The 22,999-nt window shown below is 37.1% G+C and overlaps 2 protein-coding genes and 2 long non-coding RNA genes across 9 annotated transcripts; 2 read left to right on the forward strand and 2 right to left on the reverse strand.

Moving 5' to 3' along the window:
- The first annotated feature begins 36 nt into the window (after window positions 1-36).
- Window positions 37-4,924, forward strand: LOC112185819. Of its 3 annotated transcripts, none has more exons than XM_024324129.2 (7): window positions 37-484; window positions 791-903; window positions 1,244-1,567; window positions 1,681-1,727; window positions 2,040-2,102; window positions 4,216-4,348; window positions 4,466-4,594. In XM_024324129.2, exons 2-7 carry the CDS (start codon window positions 807-809, stop codon window positions 4,483-4,485), a joined length of 684 nt encoding a protein of 227 aa, XP_024179897.1. In that variant the 5' UTR covers window positions 37-484; window positions 791-806; the 3' UTR covers window positions 4,486-4,594. The 3 variants fall into 3 exon arrangements, with proteins under 3 accessions (XP_024179897.1, XP_024179900.1, XP_024179899.1); XM_024324132.2 differs by having other exon boundaries at window positions 47-484; window positions 1,247-1,567; window positions 4,466-4,500; XM_024324131.2 differs by lacking the exon at window positions 4,466-4,594 and adding an exon at window positions 4,639-4,924 and having other exon boundaries at window positions 48-484.
- Window positions 4,925-6,076: 1,152 nt separating this feature from the next.
- LOC112190103 (cytochrome P450 71AU50) lies at window positions 6,077-8,025 on the forward strand. Its single transcript, XM_024329529.2, has 2 exons — window positions 6,077-6,958; window positions 7,327-8,025. The coding sequence occupies exons 1-2, from the start codon at window positions 6,077-6,079 to the stop codon at window positions 7,942-7,944; spliced, it is 1,500 nt and encodes a 499-aa protein (XP_024185297.1). The 3' UTR covers window positions 7,945-8,025.
- Window positions 8,026-8,151: 126 nt separating this feature from the next.
- Window positions 8,152-11,662, reverse strand: LOC112190104. Of its 4 annotated transcripts, XR_005806878.1 has the most exons (5): window positions 11,124-11,661; window positions 10,236-10,375; window positions 8,711-10,129; window positions 8,565-8,624; window positions 8,152-8,359 (listed from the first exon to the last, which is right to left on the reverse strand). It is a non-coding gene; the product is annotated as an uncharacterized LOC112190104 (long non-coding RNA). The 4 variants fall into 4 exon arrangements; XR_005806876.1 differs by having other exon boundaries at window positions 8,565-10,129; window positions 11,124-11,662; XR_005806877.1 differs by having other exon boundaries at window positions 8,152-8,624.
- A 2,083-nt stretch (window positions 11,663-13,745) lies between these two features.
- LOC121051387 lies at window positions 13,746-16,162 on the reverse strand. The gene is made up of 3 exons (XR_005805558.1): window positions 15,637-16,162; window positions 15,466-15,547; window positions 13,746-14,332 (listed from the first exon to the last, which is right to left on the reverse strand). It is a non-coding gene; the product is annotated as an uncharacterized LOC121051387 (long non-coding RNA).
- Between the last annotated feature and the right edge of the window lie 6,837 nt (window positions 16,163-22,999).

Here is a 22,999-nt window from a genome sequence, read left to right on the forward strand (position 1 = left end):
TAAAACGCAACACAGAACTTTTTTTGTTATTGTACTCTAATTTGATCATCGTTGGCCTTACAGCTCTTCCAAAATACACTATAAAACGCAACACAGAACTTTTTTTTTTATTGTACTCTAGTTTAGCCTCTAGAACATACCATGCTTCTTTAAATGATTTTTTCCAGCAAAATATGGTAGGATATCCTAATCTCCAACATATGCAAAAGTCCTCTTCAAAAAAAACATATGCAAAAGTCTCCACGTCACCAATCCAAACGTCCACTACGAACTCTTGTCAGTTATTTCAAAATCGAAGTTGCCGCTTCTTTGTTTCTGTGATCGAGATCTGGCCGTTGATTTAGTAAACCAATATAACGGCACAGACCCAAAAAGCTCCTCTCTCTTTCTTCTCCACTCTTCGTCTCTCTCAGTCAGTCCGCTCCAAATTCTCTCTCTCTGTTCACCTAAACCACAATTCGCCCTTTCCATCATTACCCATTAGGTATGTGCTCACTTCTCTTTTTCTAAATTGTCAATCTTTTAATTTCCAATTCGTGTTACTCATCACCAAAACCCTAGTTTTGATTCACATTCAGTTCTTGAAATTGAGGGGTTTTTTCTTTTTCCTTGAATTTTTAGGAGTATGCTTATTGGGTTGTTGGGCATTGCTCATAATATCATAATTGGGTGTTTCTGATTGTGAATTATACCGAAAAGTTTGAGTATTTTGTATTTGTGGTAGCAAAGAGTTTGAGAATTGTGTGTGAATTTTACAGCTGATTTTTGATTTTCTTGTTGGGTGTAATAGCGAATTGACAGTTCACATGGGAAGAAAAAGAGGTAAGAAAACTGTACAGAAAGTCGCTGAGGAAATTGAGCCCCAGAATGAGAGGCAGGAAGATCAGTTTACGGACCCAGATGGTATAATTTCACTTTGAGACTTCTTGTGCTGTTTTTGTGTGTCTATTGGCAGATTTTCGTCAACCTTGATAGAAAAAATGGTGCTAATTGTAATAAGGGTCAGTTTTGATGAGATGCCTTTTCTTTTTCGTTGTCTGTCAATCATCAAGTTGTGACTTTCTAATCTCATATCTATCATCCTGCGCCTAAATTTTGCTTCTATAAGCAATTTTATGTGCATTTGAATTTAATAACTCTAAGTTCAGAATTCAAACCCAAATTTCAGTTACTGAGTTATAGTGAAGCTCTAGTGATTACTGGTTGCGCTGACAAGATGCTTCTATTGTTTGTTTCTTTCTAGCAGTTGAGCGACGAATTTCTGCCGTTAAGGCTATTAGTGACGTGGAGATTGAACACGTGCTGACCAAATTGCGTTTGCTTCGCTCGTATTGCACCAAGGAGCAGCGGCAAACACCTGTTTTGCAATTTTTTAAAGAAAATTTTCCGAATTTGAAATTTGTAAAAAATGAAGAAAATGGACATCTAGAACTTGAGTGGATTGGTGACGATGGCAAAGTATCCATGAATGATGGAACTGATTTACATTTATCTCTTCTTAACCAGTTCTCTATGGCTCATTCTGGTTGCCAAACTTTGGGTGGCTTTGAGTTTTCTAGTAAAGCAGGTATTAGCAAATTCTTATGTTCAGGCATGGAGTGCTAGAATTAGAGTAATAAATTTGCACCCCTCATTATTCTTGTATTGCTTATATCTCACGATTGAGTTGATTGGTGGCAGAGAGATCAAGGTTTTTGGGTGGTGATAATCTGCAGATCAGAGATTTTGTAAGTTTCTGGTGTCAATTATAGGGGTTTCAATCTGTCTCTCAAGGAAATCAACTTTCTCAATTGCATTTTTATATGTTTATATTTTATTATCATGCTATAAATTCATAGTAACATGCTTTCTGAAGACTTGGTGATCTTAGAAGGCGCTTCACTTTGATTAGATAACACACACACACACACACTACATGCATAGATAAATATATACATACATCCATCATCATACACAAAACCACACACAACACATGTGTGTGTATACATATACATATATGTATTCCTGTTAAATTTACCTCAATGATATTTGTGTTGTAGGTTTTAGAGGAGCCATTTGATACTCAGATGCTAGGGCAGCATGATTCTCTCCAAACTCCCGGGGTTTGTAGCTTCTTTTCCAAATCTGATTTTAATTGAGCTGCACTTAATTTGGTTTTTTTCGGCATGTAGTCTCTTTTAGTTAGCATTTTTTTTTTTTTTTTTTTTTTTTTGTACCTTGGAACAAGCAGAAGGCCTAAACAACTTGGTGGTTTGCTTTAGTTCCAAATGTGTATATGCTATTACTATCTATCTTTAGGACCTATAAGGAGTCTTAATCTGATTTTCTTTAGTTCCAAAAGTGTATATGCCATTACTATCTATCTTTAGGACCTACAAGAAGTTTTAAGCTGATTTGCATTAGTGCTGACGGCTAACAATGACAAGTAATCTCTTGCTCCAGTGAATTTACATGAACAAGAAAAATTATCTCCCAGGTGAGATTTTGTCCCTTGAAAATATTTGGGATTAGTAATCTGAGATCTAAACCTTTTTGGGACCCGGTGGTGGAATGGGTTGGAAAAAGGCGTTCTTCTTTGGGAGGGAGGTTAAATTGTGTTCAAGCTTTCCGAAAGAAAAAAAAGAAGAAAAAAAAAATAGTGTTCAAGCAGTGTTACGTACCTTGTCTGCTTACTAGTTGTCCTTGTTCACAATCCGATTGGTGTAGCAAATCAGTTAGAAAATAGAATGAGAGAGTCTATGAACGTTGTGGAGGGCAGCAAAGCAGATGGTTGGGATGCTTCTTTAGCAGGAAGAGGTTCCAGTAGGAACCTCAGGTATTTCTCAAGGTATGAAGATCTATTCAATTATGCAGGTTGCCGTTGGTCCTAGGCAGAGGGTTCCGGGAGTATTTTTTGTTTGGCGATATCATTCTGACAGCTAGTTTATTACGCCTGCTTATTTTAACTTATAAGTATTGGTGATTGTACCCTCATGTGGTGTACTTCTTGTTGCCTGGGATGAGATTTGGGGAGAACTATGAGCGGCACTGAGATTGGGAATGATGCTCTTTGCTAAGTTTACTGGAACATGTTATGTTCATGCCTGCTACACCAGATTCGAGATGGATGCTGGATGCTTCAGGATCCTATGTCTCCCAGCAAATTTTTGATGCTTAGCAATTTGCGAGCTAGGTTGGTTATCTGGTTGCAGATGCAAAGATTCATTTGGGTGAAATGCTTCAGAGTTCAGAAAAGATGATTTTGAGAATTTTCTCCTCACTGGTGCATCGTATGTAAAAATGATGGGAATCATCTGATTGCATCCTTCTTCATTTCCAGTAGGCAATGAAGCTGTCGTTGAATCTGTTCAGAGGGTTGCTTTGTGTGTGAAAAGAAAAACATGGATTTAATGGTGAAACAAAAGGTAAATCTTTGTTGGGATGCCGTGGGTTGGCCATTCTGTAGGACAGATGGATGGAAAGAAGTTGTGTGTGTGTGTGTGGAAATTTTAGTGGGTTCGGGATGGAGGAAGGTTGGATAAGGCCAAATTTTGGGTTTTGTTTGGGGCTTCAGTTACTTCAAAACTCTTAAGATAGCTCCCTCTTTGCTATTCTTCACGACTGAAAGGGATAATTTGCTACAGTATATTTATTTATGAATGTTTTTTGGGCTGGGGGATTTTTGGTCTCAATTCAGTTCCATAATGGATAGGATTGATCTGTGTCCTCTTTTTCTCTCTGTCAGACATTTGTTAATCTAATTGTGGACTCTGTCTTGTTGTGTAACCCTGATAGCCTTAACCATTGTTCAATGCTTCACAAAGAAAATGAGGAATTATTTTGTAATCACATCTAGAGTGCTGAACAGTCTAATGATCATATCTTCACTAGTCAATATTGAGAAGGCTTTTTTTTCTTTGGTAGGGGACTGTTGGTCTCAACTCGGTTCCATTATGTTTGTTTCCTCTTTTTCTTAAAGTGTTTGGACATTTGTTAATCTTTAGTGTGGACTCACTTTTATGCTGTGCAACTCTGATGGCCCTTAGCTTATGTTCATTGCTTGTGGCTCTCGACTGGTTTGGTATTGTGACTAGATTACATAACAGATACGTTACCGATTGTCATACTGTTGTTCTCTGGCATCGTTAAATAAACTTTTAAGAAAAAGAGCCCGTTGATTAATGTTTCTTTGACTAGATATTCCAGTCATTTAGTAAACTGTGGTTTATACTGCAGGTTAGTAGCCTGAGGCTATCTATTGGGGTCACACCCAAAACGCGAAGGCTCCCAAAGCCTGGGGAGACCCTTTTATCTGTCCATGGATCGCCCCTTGGTGTTTACAAGGAAGATGATATGGAAGCCATAAATGGTATGAATCTCTTCCAATAGAGTATCTCTATCCTCTCTGTTTCTGATATCAGCACTGCAAATATGCAAGTTGCCAGCTTGTCAAGAATCAATTTTTAATTGCGTTTTGAATTTCCAGTTTACTGTTACGCCCTATAGGACATCATGGTGCATGTACCTTGCAGATGTGAAATGTATGGGGACTAATGTTATGTATGGGACGGTATAATGTCCCTTAAACTAGAAAATTTCATCTCCTTGGTTTCTTTCTCATGTCTTTGGTTTCTTTCTAATTTATGGGCTGATGTGCAGAGTCAGAAGAGGGATGACTGGCTTCAAATTGCTCCCAAGTGACAGTTGATCAGGATGGAAGTCAACAGTATGCTACTTGCCAATCAAGATTTGTTTGTTTATGCTCATAGAACTGTGATAACGATCACTGTAATACCTAAAACATTCTCTCGTCTCTCTAATACCTTTGGGAATTTAGCTCTATCCCTCAAACTTACGTTCCTCATCTTTATACTGTAATAGCTTCAAGCCTTTATTGTAATTAGTTTTAGATTAGTGCTTCCACCGTCTAGTGGACTCTTTGTCTCCTATAACTTTCATCTTAATGTTCCTTTTTTTTTTTCATTTGCTAATTTTGTTCCTTATATAAGTTAGCCAATGAAACCCTATAATCCTACATCTCTGAATAGCTACTTTGACTAAAAACCAAAGCATAGACAGAGTATACAGCAATTAGTTGTATACTCCATTTTGATGTCTACTTTCTTATGATTGACATGTAGCCAGGAACTTTCGGTTTTGCCTCGAAATTAAGGGACACTACGGCATTCTCTGAGTTCCATGGAGTATGATCAATTTTGACCATTCATCAACATCTTTTTTTTTTGGTACACAATCACTCTTTTTTTCATTTTTGTTCTTTGGTTTTCATACTGTATCCCTTGCGAATCAAGTTAAACAAAGTTGATTCATTCCCATCGAGTGAGTTGAAAATTGTTTGTTTGGTGGATAAATGAAAATTATCCATGTAGGCCTAGAAAGAAGTAGGGGAATATTTAGAGTTCTCTGTCATATCATATATGCCGGCCTAATTCCAATAATGCTATCATAAAACGGATCGACCCTATATTTTAAAGTGCTTGGATCTTTCATTCATCCAAATATAAGTTGTTCTTCACTTATCACAAAGGAAACAAAGATTAGTTAGTGATTGTCTATTGTTAATGTCACGCTTCCTCGATAACCACTTCAGTTTAGACGTTTAGTATTAGTTTACACTTAGCTTGTGACAAGAAACTCATAAACAACTAAAAATAATTCTCGTCCCATATCTATCAATATTTTGGTTCAATTACTATATCAAGTTTCTGTTTCATGAAGTGCAGTAACAATAGTAAACTTGACATCTTGCATTGATCTTAACTAGAAGTGTGTCTTTTACTTCGTCTTCAGTCCTTTGGATAAGTCCTTAAAGATCCTATTGTGAGAGGTGGCACTTGCTGCTCGAACCAATTCATGTAGTTATTTGACAAAGACTAAAAAACAAGTCATAGAAATTGTAACTACAACTTCTGAAACATGACAGAATTATGACTAAGAACCATATAAGTAGTGAGACACCAAATTGCTTTTATAAATACTCGGAAGTTTGATGAATCAATACTCTATATTTAAACTGCTTGACCATTTTGAGCATACTAGCTAGCTCATTGACCATAGTTGTGTAGATTAGCTATCCATGGGTTGGATTTGGGCAATTGGCTTGCTTGCTATTGTTTATGTACTGCAAGCATGGATTTCCAAAAGCAATAACAAGAAGATCAAAAAATTACCTCCGGGTCCAAGAGGGTTTCCTATTCTCGGAAACCTCCTCATGTTAGGGGAGTTCCCTCATGTCGATCTTCACCGACTAGCCCAAAAGCACGGTGACATCATGCACCTGCGCTTAGGCCTGGTGCCTACCATTGTTGTCTCATCCCCTCAAGCGGCTGAGTTGTTTCTTAAAACGCACGACCTAGCTTTTGCCACTAGGCCACCGCATGAAGCTGCAAAGCACATTTCTTATGGCCAAAGGAACTTATCCTATGCCGAGTATGGGTCTTATTGGCGCACCATTCGCAAGATGTGCACCCTTGAATTACTCAGCAACCATAAAATCAATTCTTTCAAGTCCATGAGGAAAGAAGAGCTTGATCTTTTCATTAACTTCATCCGAGAGGCTTCCCACGATCATGCTACGGTTGATCTCAGCGCCAAGGTTTCGTCTCTCAATGCAGACATGACGTGCCGAATGGTGTTTGGAAAGAAGTACATGGATAAGGAATTTGATGAGAAGGGTTTCCAGGCTTGGATTCAAGAGGGTATGCATCTAGCAGGCACCCCCAACTTTGGAGATTACCTTCCTTTTCTTGCTCCATTTGACCTCCAGGGTTTAACAAAGCGAATGAAGGCTGTTAGCAAGGTGTTTGGTGACTTTTTTGAGAAGATAATTGACGAGCACATCGAATCTCAGGATGATCCAGAAAGGACCAAAGACTTTGTCGATGTCATGTTGGGTTTCATGGGATCGCAAGAATCTGAGTACAAAATTGAACGCTCCAATATCAAAGCCATAATTCTGGTAAGTCTTGCGTTTATATATCAATTATCATAGAGTCTAGTAGTATATTTAACATGTTATATCTGTTGCATAGACTATCAATTAATCAATGCTATCACTCATCTAGTGACACATTTATTTATTTTTTTTAATATATTTTTTTTGTGATAATTACTGATACTGTGGGAATGGGATTTGTAGTTGGAACTCGACCGTAGGGTTAATGCTAACTATTAGTCCAGTAGAACTTAAAATATGTGGATAACCAAACGTACACTTCACTACTTTAGCCTGAAATTAAGAGGATATCATTAGTGCCTATTTTGATGTATCTTCATTTATGCCATATGTAATAAGTAACACAAGTCTGCAAACTAATTTCCTCGCAGGACATGGTTGCCGGTGCAATGGACACGTCAGCAACGGCAATTGAGTGGACACTTTCCGAACTCATTAGGCACCCTCGGGTGATGAAGAAAGTCCAGAAAGAGTTAGAAGATGTAGTAGGCATGGAGAGAATGGTGGATGAATCAGACTTGGAGAAGTTAGAGTACTTGAACATGGTGTTGAAGGAAAACATGAGGCTACATCCAGTTGCTCCATTGTTGATCCCCCATGCAGCCATTGAAGACTGCATTGTTAACGGCTTCCACATACCCCAAAAATCGCGCGTCATCGTAAATGTTTGGGCAGTTGGGAGAGACCCTAGTGCTTGGACTGATCCAGACAAGTTCATACCGGAAAGGTTTGCCGGTAGTAATATAGATCTCCGTGGACGGGACTTCCAACTCCTTCCGTTTGGTTCTGGCCGAAGAGGTTGCCCTGGAATGCATCTAGGGCTAACTGTGGTCCTTCTGGTGGTGGCGCAACTTATGCATTGCTTTAATTGGAAACTTCCGGATAATATGTTGCCAAATGAGTTGGACATGACTGAGGAGTTTGGTCTAACAGTTCCAAGGGCCAAACATCTACTAGCCATTCCTACTTATCGTCTCCGACAACAATAATGTTTTTGTATGATGTCTGATGTCCTTGTTTAACAGTTTCTTTGCTTTTCATTGAAACAAATAATCCATGTTGTTCTTCGATCCTTTCATGATATTGGGAGTCTTACAGTACTTATTGTTTATTGAATAGTGGGGCTCATCGTATTGCAAGCACATAAATGTAGGCAATGCAGGTCGAAAGACATGCATGTTTTTTCGACATACATGTTTGAAACAAGTCATAAGTCGAATATTATTGTCTAACAGTAATTGCTAATTTACAATATTAGAAATGAACATCAATTTTCCAAAAGAAATGAACATCAAAAAGAAAAGAAAGTTGGGAGTTAAACTAGGTAGTGTAAGCTAGCGAACAACGGAGGGCCATCAAGGGGTCACCTGATTTGAATTTACTGGAAAGTGCTCACGCGCGATGCTGCGGGTTAAATTTTTTTTTTCCTCAACTCATGATGTACGTAATATAATCACAATTATAAGCTAGGAAACATTAATTCAAAATGTTATAAACATATTACAAAAGCTGGTATTTTAAACAAGCTTGTAAAGAGAAAAATTAAGCAAACACCTGGTATTTTAACCAAGCTGGTATCAAGTTTCTACAATGGGGATTTACCACTGACCTAATTCATTGGCAGACTCAAATGCATCTTCAACTGAAGACTCATCTGCAAATCCATGGACTGTACATACAAAATCCCAGTTAACTTGATCATGCAAAAGATGCAATAACTGTAAAATAAAAAAGAGAAGGAAATATACAAATCACCTTGAAATAGTTAATTACAGTTTGTTTATCTTCTTAGGTATGAACAAACCAAATCCCAAAACCTACCAAAAAAATAAAGGATGAAGCTTTACATATATTGCAACAAACAGATTTGAAACTTTTTGCTATCTTAAAAGATTCGTGGATTCGTTGATTGTAACATGCTCATAGGCTTCAAGATTAGAATCAAAAGTATTTTCTTTCTACTTTTCTAGTAATGAAGCTTAGTTGTTCCACTTATCCCTACAGACCAAAACTCATCAACTTCAATATCAAAAACCTGCATTTGCGTAGGAAATTATATAGATATGAGGATAATAAATCTAAATTGGTCTTAGAGTGAACTGAGTGGTCTAAAATATATACTCACCATTCTGATAAGCTATTCTCATTAAACCAAAATGTACAAGTGCAGAAAGTAGCACTACAAACTCAAGAACAGCTAATATCAGAAGAATATTTACAAATAGTTGTAGACCTATTCTGATAGTACCATGAGCCAAAATGAAGAAAAAATAAGAACAATTTTCGAACCAAGACCATGAATCACTCCATAAACCAATTTTCCAAGAGGAACAACCAACCTCTTAACAATACCATGAAATTAACCTCCACAGGCAAGCAACTGAAGCCACATATCAATAATGCAATGCAAACACTAACTCATAATCGTTATGGGAAGTTGGGTAATGTTTGTAACATATTAGGTTCAAGCTTCAGAACTGGGTAATCACACTGTTAAAACTGGAAAGGAAAAGGGAAGAACCTTTTTAGGGCAATGTATTACAGTTTAGAAACACTACATGACTGATTCAAATAAACAGAGCTACAAAAATTATGTACTGAACAACGTGAAGTTGATAAGACATACAGATCATTAACATTGAGTAGACATCACCATGGAAAATCAATTTGATCGTGCAGAAATAATTGAGATAATTAAGTACAATTCTAACAACAGGAAAGAATAAGAAACTAAGAATAGTAAGTGCACCCTCACTAAGCACTTCCGATACGGTTACTCCAACTACAACTAACCATTTAAACTGATGTAATCATTACACAATACTATATCATACAGATCACGTATGAATTACATTGGCATATGTAACAGATCATATAAATCATCTGGGTCGATTACTGTTAAGTAGGCATGAGCCAGAGAATGCAAGGAGCTGTACACAAACAAATGAAGACATGTTTTTAGTAAGAAGACAGGTTTTAGTAAAAAGAAGAGAATGGGGAAAGACTAAAAACAAATCAAAATTTGAGAAACTCATCTGGAATGGATTCAACCCTCCAATCTTTTGTGTACACGTCATCTTCTCCCATGGTTTTTAAACTATGTCAAGCCCTAAATCTCTTCTGGCTTTTGGGATTTTAAAGCTGCAAACTTGAGAATCAGGTCCAACCGCGAAACTGAATCAAACATACAAATCTTTCGCATCAGTAACAATTTTCTTCAATAGGAAAATGTATTAAGCAAAAAACCAACAAATGTTCTTTCCCAAATCAAAACACATACCAGAAATCCAGAACATCAATTCTGAGAGGGAAAGTTATTGTTGCGTTTTCTCCTCACAACATTTCTCAATAAATGTGTCTGCCCCTTAGGAACCACTCGTTTGCAAACTCCCACCAGTTTGGATCAACCTTTCTGAATCCCTGCACATCGATTCAATGATTTTGGAGACCGAAATTAAATCTCTAAAAAGACTTTCCTCTCAATTAGAAAACTTCATAGGTGTCCGAAAATTCAAAACATAAACCCAATCACAAATTCACAATTGACTGGAAATCCTATTCTACTGAAAATTGTTTTTACTTCAACAACAACACTTGGTTTACTTAAGGGTGTTTGTGACCCATTATTTGACCATATAACAAAGAACACTCATATCAGAACTCAGTAGTTACAGTGAGCTCCAGTATATAATGCAATTAAAGTGGCCAGACGTTTTTGCCTCTGCCTCCTACCAGCTCTTTGGATTGAAAAGATTGAAAGCAAAGAGTCCCTATTCGAAGGCAAATTGAAAAGATTATTCGCAATAGCTTGAACTAACTCACTACCTCTTGCAATACATTCCTTCACTAATTACCCAATCCTCCAGACATTTTCAATGGTGCAGAGCCTATATGCTAGCCTATGAGCAGAGTATCAATTTCAATATCAAAATCCTATCCAAAACCAATACCCTACTATTCAAACAATTCATATTGATGAAAATCCAAACTTTGACAAAAATTGAGGGAAAAAAACTAAAACCCAGTGCCGTAGTTGTAGATTAAGCTTGGAAGCTATGAACTTTGAGTTCAGTAACCATTTTTATATAAGTTCTGGGAAGCAACAACCCACAAAACCCAGTACCATACAAAAATCAAAACAATAAACAAAAAAAAAAATCAAACAAACCTTGAAGAAGGGTTGGAGGGAATTGATGATGAAAGTCAACAGCGATGGGAAAAACCAGGTCGATTTGAAATGCCGTCGTTTCGGTCTTCATCGCTGCGAGCTCTGTTTTGGTTAAGCAGGTCAAAACTTGAAAGCTGCAGAAGAAAAGAGAAAGAAACAGAGGCTTCCTCTGTCGCTCTCCGCCTCTCTCTCACCTTTCGTTCGATAGGCTACCAACACCTGGACTGGGTAATTACGCAAAAGAGGAGGCAGGGGCAATTCGTAAGAAAGAACAGAGAGGAGGCGGCAGAACCCTCTCAATTTCTTCTTTTGTTTCTTCCCAGTTCCCACTCTGTGTCGGCAGAAGTGCAGAACCCACCCAACAATTCAGCAAACTCAGAAGAAAGAAGAAACCGATGGAAGCGGGTTTCTTATGGATTCTTTCAAGTGGTTCGAAAAAAGGTGCATCGACAGATTCTTATATCAGAGAGAGAGAGAGAGACACAGCCTTTTTACAATATAATGGCATCTCTCTTTACATTATTTGTTGGACTTCCATACTTGGGCTATGTTTTTGTTTGGGGGGGGGGTGGTGGGGGGCGGGCTTTTTAGCAGGGGCACAAGAGGACTATGCGTTTGGTTAGCTGACTTATGCTCAGCTTATTCGAAAAGCCACCGTAGCTTCTCGTGAAAAGGAGAAGCTGCCTGACCCCAGCTTTCAGAAGCCAGCAGTTACTGTAGCGGTACTTACTGTAGCTAAATGAATGTTTCAAAATGACAGATTCTATCCTCCCTTGGGAGAGGCAATTACAGATTGCCATCAAGCCTTCGAGATGAGATCAGAGGCCGCACAACATTTTAATCTCTATCCCATCTCCACTCTCCCTCTGACGCCGTCGGGCTCTCATCACAGACGCCTCCTCACTCTCCCTCTAACGCCGCCTCAGCCTCTCATGACGAAAACCCCAAGCACAGAGCAATCGAGCCAAACACCATCACATCATGACCTGAACCCACATCCTCCCCCAATTTCAGGGAAGCCAACTTTTCTTCATCCTCTCTTTACTACAGAACGCATCCTGGTGAGGAAGTCGCTCGATTGATATCTAGATGCTGCATCAATCTCTCGATCTCCCTCTGATCACAGACGCCGTTTAAACCAGAAATTGACCCCAATTGACCCAAACTCAGTTCCAAGAACTCACTGCTGAGACTGGAATGGTGACGAACGGATGATCTTCACGCCAGCAACTCAACCAGCTTCTTGGTTGTTGGCCTGTAGGTGTAGCCGAGCAAGAAATGAAGCCCAAAAAGGCCGAGGAAGTCGCCGGCGTCGGTGACGGCATCGAAGCCGAGAGGAACCCAGAAACAAAATTGTTAAAACTCGATCAAATTCAAAATCTAATTGTACAGGCTTGCAGAGTATAACGAGGAGATGAGATTTCATACCAAATGTAGCCCAGAAGGTGGCCGGAGTCGCCGGAAATCGCCGAAGAAGTCTCGGAGCTTCCAGTCGTCGATTCTCCATTCACCGTTGATGCATGTACGATCCGAGACCGCAGGGACATAGGCGACAGCGATACGAGGCTATTTCCGGTGGTCCGCCGAGAAGAGGTGGCCGGAGGAGGGATTTCCGGTCGGGTCACGTGATCGGGTCGCGGGTTGCAGTTCGGGTCAGAGAACTCTGGTTCTCTCTCGCGTCTCCTGATCGTTCTAACGTGGTCCAGCAGTTATATAGGCCTCTTCTACTTAATATCTGACGGTTGTGATGAATCTATGGAATTATGGATGGCAAGGATTGCACCATAGTAATTTCTTTTCCTCTAAATGATTTTCTAAAATCCCACAACTTCAGAAATTTGCTATAATAGCTGAAGAATACGTAGGCGCGTAATAACATGAACATTTGAATATGTTATGATATTTTTTGTGGTTACTTGATGCGAACCAGAAACCAATTGTTATTAGTGTTACTAATATATTTGTATAAGTTATTTTTAAAATTGTCCAATATTAATCATATAGTCATCATGATTTATAAAAATTGAAAGTTAACAAAAATTAATAAGGACATAATAAAGATTAAAAATAATAACAAGAGCATTTGAACAACATTGTTTTGTATACAATTAAGGCAAAATAATCTCTCATGTCTAATTTGGTCATTCCACAAACAAAAAGCACAAGCCAGTTTGATTTACCAAACACTTTGCCACTGCTTCTGCCACTGACATCTCTTATAAAAAGCCAGTTTACCAAACACTCAGCAGTTTTGCTTTTCAGCCACTTATTCTCAGAAATAAGCAGAAGCCAGCTTTTCTGAAAAGCCCAGCCCTACCAAACATAGCCTTGGTCCCGCCCCTAACCCCATCCCACGTGAAGACCACGGTATCGAGAGTTTGCTATAACATCAATATAACTAGCATAAATGCCCGCGCGTTGCTGCGGGTTTTGGAACGGACTGTGCAAGTTTTGAAAGATAGAAAATTTAGTTCATATATATAATACAACTGCTGTTAAAACAGATTCTCAAAAATATATTCATTCATGTTCTATATCAGGAGCTAACATTACCAATAATATAGATGTTCTGGTAATGTTCAAATATACATTACAAATGCTATTAAAACAGCTTCTCCAAAATACAGTGATCTACTTATAGGCTAATCTAGTGACTATATCAAAAGTGACATCAGTTGCTGAGAGATTGTTAGCCTAGTGATGATTAGCTATGGACGTTGTCCAAAAAGTTGCTGCCTCCATTTCTATTTACACAAAAAGTGACATGATATTTCAGTCCATTTTTTCCTTTTCCAAATGCAACATTTTACCTGAAAAATTAAAGCAGTGTAGGAGATTCTGGGGGATTATTACTATACATCAAGTACAATATTTTGTATAGCCAAAGAATAATGTAAACTATTGCAAAGGCAAGAAGGTGAATATGCAGCACCAAATTCAATTTGGTCATGTCATTCATTTAATATATCAAGGGAAACATTTACTAACCGAAGTCTTGATGTGCTCCCTTCGGTCAGCAAGCCTTCCAGCTGCAATAGTGTTATTTTACTAGAAGTACCCGACAGAAATCGCAAAATTGAAATGCCAAAAACAGCTTTGAGTTTATTACATTATATATAGGAAGCCAAACTTTAGTTCATAAAAACGAAAAAGAGTATCTTGATTACCTAATCTTTTAAAGGTCAGTTGTTGTGTGAAAATATATATCCCTGCAGGGAAGAAACAGCAAAATGTTGCATTTGGAATCAAAAATAAAGAATGCCAAAAAAAAAAAAAATTTGGTACCTGCAAATAAAAACACCCAAAAAAAAAATCCAAAGACCTGAAAGCCAAAGTTCTCAAATTACCCAAAATTAAAACAACAAATGTGATCATACTCAAACAGACCACCCAAGAACACATAAAAAATAACCATACCAATCATGAATACAAAATAGTTCGATATTTCTATGCCATGATTTAATACAAAACAAACTAAACAACAATTTCAATGTTTATAGAAATGAGAGACACATTAATAAAACGTGTGATCTTAAACATATCATTATCACAATATTCTGTTTGAAATCATTTGATTGATTAATTGTGAAGGGCAAAACCATGTAGTACCTGCATTCATTGAATCTATCTAAATTCTAAATAAATGACTACTGAGGTTCATGTACATCTTCCCATGATCTATAGACAGCACATACAGATATTCAATTATGTTAGATTGTGTTAAAGAGGCATAGATTTGTATCTAACCAGTGGGATTAGAGTTTGATTAATGTTTGTTCTTCATATAATAATTCACTAATACATAAAGGTACATATCTTGGTGTGATAAATGAGAAATCCAACGAAAACAAAGAACAACAGTAAAAAATTTAGAGGAACCTTTATATTGAAAACGGAACCAATGAGGCTTCCAAAATATTGAAAATGGTCATGACTCCCAACTTCATATTCTTTTGTTATCTGTCTATTTTATACTATATTTGTAGTCAAAATATTCAAAATTCCTATCTGGAAGGGATAAAGTGGAACAATAATCAAGTAATTACTATACATGAAAGGGTTTTTCTTGACACCAATTTCAATTAGGAGCTACAACGAAAAGAAAGAACAACAGTGCAAAAGTTTGAGGAAAAAGCAATACTGCCACCTCCCATTCCCGTCCATTTACATCCCTAGCAAATGCAAACAATCAGCCAAAAAAAAAAACAATCCAACTTTTCAGCAGAGTAGTTGTCAATGCATGAAAACTAATTTTGAGAATCTGTAAATTGAAACCTTGTAATACAATTGAATGGAACAAATGGTGGAAAAAAAGAGAACAAAAAACCCAACAACTACATACCTCTACATGTGAAGAACCCGCCAAAAACGAAGAGAAAGAGAGAGAGAGAGACAGAAGATCGCGACAATGAGCCCAATAGCTCCTTGAACCAACAAAAACAAAACAAACACCGATTACAACAGGTAGAAAAGTGAAAGAAAACATTAATCCATTGAAGCAAATCATATGCACCTGAGTTTCCAACAAACCCGAAATCGCCAACAAAACAAAACCGCCAAAGAAAGTACTCTCTTGCTTTCCTCGATCTAATTCCAATCTTCGTCTTCCCTCTCATTACTAACATGAACTCCTGCATCACTAAAAACCCAAATCAGTGACGTGCAAGGAACAAACAAACCCTAAATGGAAAGAAAACAAACACGATCACAACATGCAGAACCTATTCTCTGCAACTCTCTCCCAAGAATGCAGAGCTGAGTCAAAAACGAGGAGAAAGAAAAAAGGTCGCGTCCATCGAAACAAACCATAAAAGGAAAACAAACACGATCACAATTCACAGCACCTATTCTCTGTAATTCTCTCCCTCTCTTTCACTCTATCAACAACAGAAACACAGAGATTAGCCAAGCATGAAGAAAGGGAAAGAGGATCGCTTCTGTCACCTCAGCGCCTTTTATACCCAGGCCAAACAGCAAACCGCAATTAAGCAAAGAATGGAGGGAAAAACCGTAATTTCACAATGTCTGCTCTGCTTGCTGATGAACAATTAACTGAGAATTAGAAGATTATAAATTTTCTGGTTTTGGCCAACTGAAAATGAAAATACAACCGACAACCTCTTCTCTTATACGACCTATCAATTACTTGAAAATTTCTACCAACAATAAATAAGGAAGGTGCCACAAACAAATGGAGGACAACTCCGAGGTTAGTCGAATTTTAGATGATTGTAGAATTTTCATGTGAAGTTTTGATTGGATTGAAATTCGACACATTTTTCGTGAAGCAAATAGTGTAGTAAATAGATTGGCTCACTTTGCTAGTTTAGATCATGTTGTGGATTTTCGTTTAGATGAGGCTCCTACTTTCATAGAGGATGTTCTCTATGAGGATAATTGTAACACAATTATGCTTGCTCAAGGTTCAGGTATTAGATCCCCCTCAATGCAGCAAAACTTATTTAATAATATAAATAACGGGCGTGGGGCTGAGCCTCCTAGTTAGGCTGGGTTCCAAACCCCCATTTTCAAAAAATTAAGAGGGTGATGAAAATAACTATTATTGTATTGCTGTAGCAAATTGTGTCCTTTCTTTCCTGTAAACCTTTTCGGTTTTGTGGATACAAGAAATGCACGTCGATGGCGATAATATCCTCCTCGGTGACATGAACTTAATATCTAGGTCACTATAGGTTCCCTTGCCTTTCTTGTCTATTATTCATTGATGGCGAGGACTCGTTAATTTGGTGTTCTGCTATACACCAAGTTATAGATACTGAGAAAATCACAAGACATTAAGCAGGCACGTTCAGTGAGTTCTATTGACTGGAAATGTCATGTTCCTCTATGATTCATACGTCTTTTATGAGACCTAACGAAGAAAACAGCATATTTGGCAGCTAGTTGATCTTCTTTAATTTTCAACTTCATGCAGCTGAGAAACAACTAATAAGATTGGCAAAAAGTTATGAATGATTTGACCTATCGGAAGTAGTACGTACACATTAATGTTACCCACGTACATAAATACACACACACACACACATACATACATATATTGTATGCTGTTGTAGCTTTACAAATAGACCTATAAATAGATCGGATTTTGATCTGGACCCGCTCTAGATCCTTGGTTATTTTGATCCATTGATCCATTAATGATCCGAATCCGTTAACCTGTTTATTTAACGGATCAAATACGGATTTAGGTCGATCCGATCCATTAATGATCCAACCCATTTTCGTAATAATAAAATATTATTTTTTATAAATATATTATTATTTTTTTAAAATAGAAAATAGAAAATATGAAGAATTTCTAAATACAATTTTTTTGCAGAAATCTAAGGAACAGTCCATCACCAAAGATTCCAAGAAGCATTAAGAATTTTGATATTGTAATTCTAGTTTTGGTAATACTTTTCATGTTGTTTTAATATTTTATTAATATCTTATGAGGTATCATGATGTAAATTTAATATTACTATTTAAAATTTTAAAATATTTGAAATTATAAACGGGTCGGATTAACGAATACCCGATCCTGTTGGATACTGTTTCTCAAATATTTGAAATTATTAGCGGATCGGGTATCTGTTAATCCGGCGGATACTGTTGGATCATAATTCATATACATATTTGTGTCCTAAAAGATGGAAATTACTTGTTCTAAAGCCCAATTTAATGTAGACTAATCTAATTCCATTATTCCCCTAATCTTATAATTTTACTAACCTTTGTGTTTATCTATATTTATTTATTATGTTTTCCTTATTATACTAGGAAATGATGGAGAAGCATGGAAATGAACTAAAAAGTCAACCTTAGCACATTTTCTTACTCTGGCTAGAAGAACGCGAGCTAGACAAGGAAGGAGGGTTGGCAGCCTGATCAAACGAACTCCAAATGAGTTGAAACTTTCCAGATCTATTCTAGACATCCTAAGGATCATTTCTTATGAAGAGTTCAAGAGTTAATTCGGAGTGAAAGGCCTTCAAAAGATTGGTTCAAGTTCCTGACTAAAAGATGAAAACTGTAACATCGGACCTGTATGGATTCCGGCAGCAATTCCGGCTGAAATACGGTGAAATAAGCTCTGAAATTTTACCATCATGATCTAAACTTATCAAGGAATATTTGGTATGAAGAAGTCGAAGGCCAATTCCAAAGTCTTGGTGAAGATTCAATTGAATGAAATTTTGGAAGCAGAAAATGAATCCTAGTTGATCGAATAAGGGTAACTTGGCCGAGAATCTATTTTGGACGGATTTGTTGTGCATTTTTGAAAGGATTTTGTTGCTACAATTCTTAAGGAGAGTTATATAAGAATCCTACAAGATTATGACAAGATTAATCCATCATATTATCATTTGGATAATAAGCATGGTGCATAGAGTTCTCTCCATCTTTGTCATTGACTTTGGTGAGCCAAAACGACCCCAACATTCTACAAATTCATGATTCCCATGCACAATAAAGAGAGCTAGCTGCTCCTCTCTTCTCCTAAGTCATATTTTTCTACTCTACACTCTAATAGCTCATCATTACTTCCCTCTTTTTACTCCATCTCTTCCATACCCCTTTCCTTTGTTTTTAGGATCTATTACCACTCTCATATTCTACCTCCATGCTTCTTTGTTGCTTGAGCTGCTCCCTTTTGCTTCCATTCATCATTTTACTCCTGTCTCTCTTCTCTATATAAGCATCCCTTCATCAAACTCTTAAGGCATCACCCATATATCACTTCATTACATCTTTTTCTCTCTATATTCTCTACAATCCACTATCATCTCCTCCACAAAACCTCCATCACCACCACCATCAATCCATAACATCTAATACCACCACCACCACCAAAGTCATCATCTTTTCCATCTACCCATTCTATTTCGTATACATCAAGCTTCACCATTCCACCATTTCACAACTTGACCATTTCTACTTCTCATATTCCATCATCAATCTTTGAAGAAGAAGGAGAGGAGTCTAGCATCACTTGAGGAATCATCATCACCATGACAAAACCTCCATGAGTTCATCTACACCATTCTCAATTTGATCATCACTAGTCACTTCTCTATCCCTATTTTTTAGTTTGATTTTCATAAACATGTTGGAGCTTATGTATTTGATTATGAGTGAGTAGTTAGTTTGTTGGGCTAGGATTGAAAACCCTAGCCAATCTTGTATGACTTTGATGTAAATATTATGTTTGATGCACTTTTCTTTAGCGCCTTAACATGCTAGTTCAAGAGTTGAGTGTTTATACTTAAACTTAATCAATTTGGGTATGAATATTTGCCATGACATGAGAAATAATTAAGGCTTGATTAACCTTGGTTGTTTGAAGCATGATAGCATATCATATGTGCATGTTAGGGTTGTGAACTACAATCACTTAGAGATAAGCTTGGTTAGTTTGCATAATTTCTTCATCTCCAAGCTTTATGCACTTAGGTAAATGCATTAGATACCTAACCGGATTGAAATGCATGACTTAAGTAGTTAAGTACTACACCCGAGAGGGGTTGCTTGATATCATCAAAGGAGCATGTCTCTTGTCATACCTGAGAGGGATGCAAGGAGAGAAATTGGATAATTAAAAATGGCATCATTCATTGTTGAAGCATCATTGTTTGCAAGAAAGGCTAGATGTGAAAACCTTAAGTCCTAACTCTCATCCATTTTATTACATCTAATTTAGCTTAAGCTAGTTTACATTTCAAGTATTCATTTAGCTATTTCCGAATCAAATCATTTCCAAAACTAAAATCAAAACACTACCCCATCTTGCATATAATCACCATGAACTTTGGTTTACTTGTGATCCCTTGTTTGTAATTTGTACATTTGCATATTCATCTAGCATCTTTTAGGTTTTCCTTAGCTAGAGTGGGTTTTTCAATCCCTTAGGTATGATATCCCCTCATAATCCCCACACTATAACTTGGCCCTTATACTTGAGGGTGGCTATTTGGTAAACAGATATGGATTTGGATCGAGCTATCAATGATCCACCGGGTTAACTAAGCGGGTTTGGATCAAATTTTGTTTTTTAAGTAAACGGATTTGGATTTAGGTCGATTCGATCCAAATCCGGTCCATTTACAGGTCTATTTACAAACATGAGCTTCGTCATTTCCATCATTTTCTTGTTACGTGAGGATACACGCAGCTCGTCCACTCGACTGGGCTGAGTGTAACAACATTGGATTTGGATAATAAATATTTATATCTTCAATTTCTAATTGAAAATTTACTGACTTTATGTCTAAACAGGCAATCAATCAGGCTTATATATATATATATATATATATATATATATATATATATATATCAGATCCTATCCAGAGTGAGGCCTCGCTATGAAATTAACGTGTGAGGTTGGAGTTTAAGGTCACTTTTCTGTCTCATATGCACATCTCGACAGTTTAGTTTTTAGGTACTAATGTATAGATCATCTCCGCAAAATTTCAGCCAAATTGATGATTTTTAAGGTATCTAACTCACTTAAACCAATGGACGAACTGAATCTGTCCACCCTAAACAGTACTAGCTTGAAGGCAGTTATCAATACCTTTACAACCATCAATTTGGTTGAAATTTTACAGAGATGATCTATAGATTAGTACCTAAAAACTGAACGGTCGAGATGTGGATATGAGACCGAAAAGTGACCTTAAACTCCAACCTCACACGTTAATTTCAGAGTGAGACCTCGCTATATATATATATATATACATATATACATATATATATATATATATATCAGGCCCGTTTTGGGCAGCGGCAGTGCGGGCGTTAATGCTTTTGCAGCAATCAGGTGGCGACGAAGGTGTGAATAGTGCCGGACGGTGGCCAGAGGCATCCCAGATCGCTTCTGGACAGCAATAGAGGTTGAAAGAGATTGAGGTCGAAGGTTTTGGGTAGTGACCTCACCTTCAACTTCAAGGTTCTGGGCAGCGACTGCAAACTGGTAGCCGGCGACTCCACCCGACTGCAAACTGGTCTGGGATGCCCCTGGCCTCCATTAGACAAGAGGCGTAGCGCCATCGACGCTTGAACGGGGAGAAATCCCGGACGTCCACACTTTAGAGACAGTGCGGGCATCCTCTTCAAGAACGCCTCCATGTATATATATAGTCCGTCTAGTCCGTCTAGTGAGGCAACCTTTTTTTGGGTCATTTTAAGTAGGGGTGGGTAGCTTGTACTGAAAATGCAGTTACTACCCATAAATGCACCCAAAAAGCAGTTCGGTAGCCGCACCGAACCGCTTTTAATATATATATATATATATATATATATATATATACAGATCTTATCTAGAGCGGAGATCTGCTTTGAAATTAAAGTGCAGATTTAGAATTTAGGGTCACTTTTTAGTCTCATATCCATATCTCGACCGTTCAATTTTTAGGTACTAATGTATAGACCATCTCTGCAAATTTTCAGCCAAATCGATGATCATTAAGGCATTGATAACTGCTTTAAAGCTAGTATGATTAAGGTTGGACAGATTCAGTTCGTCCGTTAGTTTAAGCGAGTTAGATACCATAAAGATCATCAATTTGGCTGAAAATTAGTAGAGATGATCTATACATTAGTACCTAAAAACTAAACGGTCGAGATGTAGATATGCGACCAAAAAGTGACCATAAAATCATGTGTGTGTGTGTGTGTAGTCCTTCTAGTGAGGCAACTTCTTTTTTGTCATTTTAATTTTTAAGAGATCGCTTATTAGACCAACTTTTTAATCACATATGAGCATCTAGACCGTTCAATTTAATTTTAGGCCTATACAAGTAGATCACTTCTGTAAATCTTTAGCCAAATTGATCGTCATTAAGACATTCAAAATTGTTATTTACAATTATATACATGAAATTTAGGTTGGACAGATTTGATTCGTCCATTGATTTGATCTAGTTTGATAACTTAACAATCATCAATTTAGCTGAAAATTTGCATATGTGATCTATTCATGGATTCCTAACAACTGAATAGTCGAGATGCTGATATGTGATCGAAAAATAGATCCCACAAATGCCAAAAAAATGATACCTTAATAGAAGGGTCTTCTATATATGTGTGTGTAAAATTTCATAAACTTATTATCAAACAAGCAATGAATGACAATTGGTTTGATATTTATTTCCTATAAATAAAAATTCAATATACCTACTACTACAGTACTCGTATCAATACCTTAAGATTTCTTTGACAAAAATAACGTTAAGATTTCTACGTCATCAAAGTAAAAAAAAAAAAAGTATTCATTTTATTTCAAAAATATCTCATGGTCCCCCAAAATTTATGATCACCTATTCGGACAAAAAAAAAATAACAACGATCTTCTATGTGGTTTACTTATTGTTATGCATTAAAGAATTTTAAATTTATTAATGTTTGGAAGAACAAGGAGATTCAAATTCCTCTTTATAATTCACAATTTTTCTTTCGATAAATAGGGTAATAAAGAGAATGAAGTAGAGGGCCTGTACCAGTATTAGAAAAGAAATGCGAAAGTATCTTACACATATCTCGCGTGGCATGGTGGGTTTGATGCCTTTTAAGCAGCACTAGGTGCAGGGGTTCGAAACCCCATCTCAATTACAATGTAATTCAATTTTGATTGCAAAATTACATATGAAAATGACAAATTTACCCCTCTACTGCCACATAGCCGGTTAATAGAGGTCTTTGACGGTGAGATATGAAGTTGTTAATGGCAGCAAACTTGGTATGAAAACAATAAAATTTGATAGTTCGGTATCAAATTGAAAATGACCCCATAATTCAGGAGGTCTTTCATAATTAATCATTTATTCTGGTGCTATAAAAATAGTCATTGATTATAGGTTCTAACCAATCTTTTG

Source organism: Rosa chinensis, chromosome 2 (genome assembly GCF_002994745.2).
Source record: "Rosa chinensis cultivar Old Blush chromosome 2, RchiOBHm-V2, whole genome shotgun sequence".
Taxonomy (NCBI): domain Eukaryota; kingdom Viridiplantae; phylum Streptophyta; class Magnoliopsida; order Rosales; family Rosaceae; genus Rosa; species Rosa chinensis.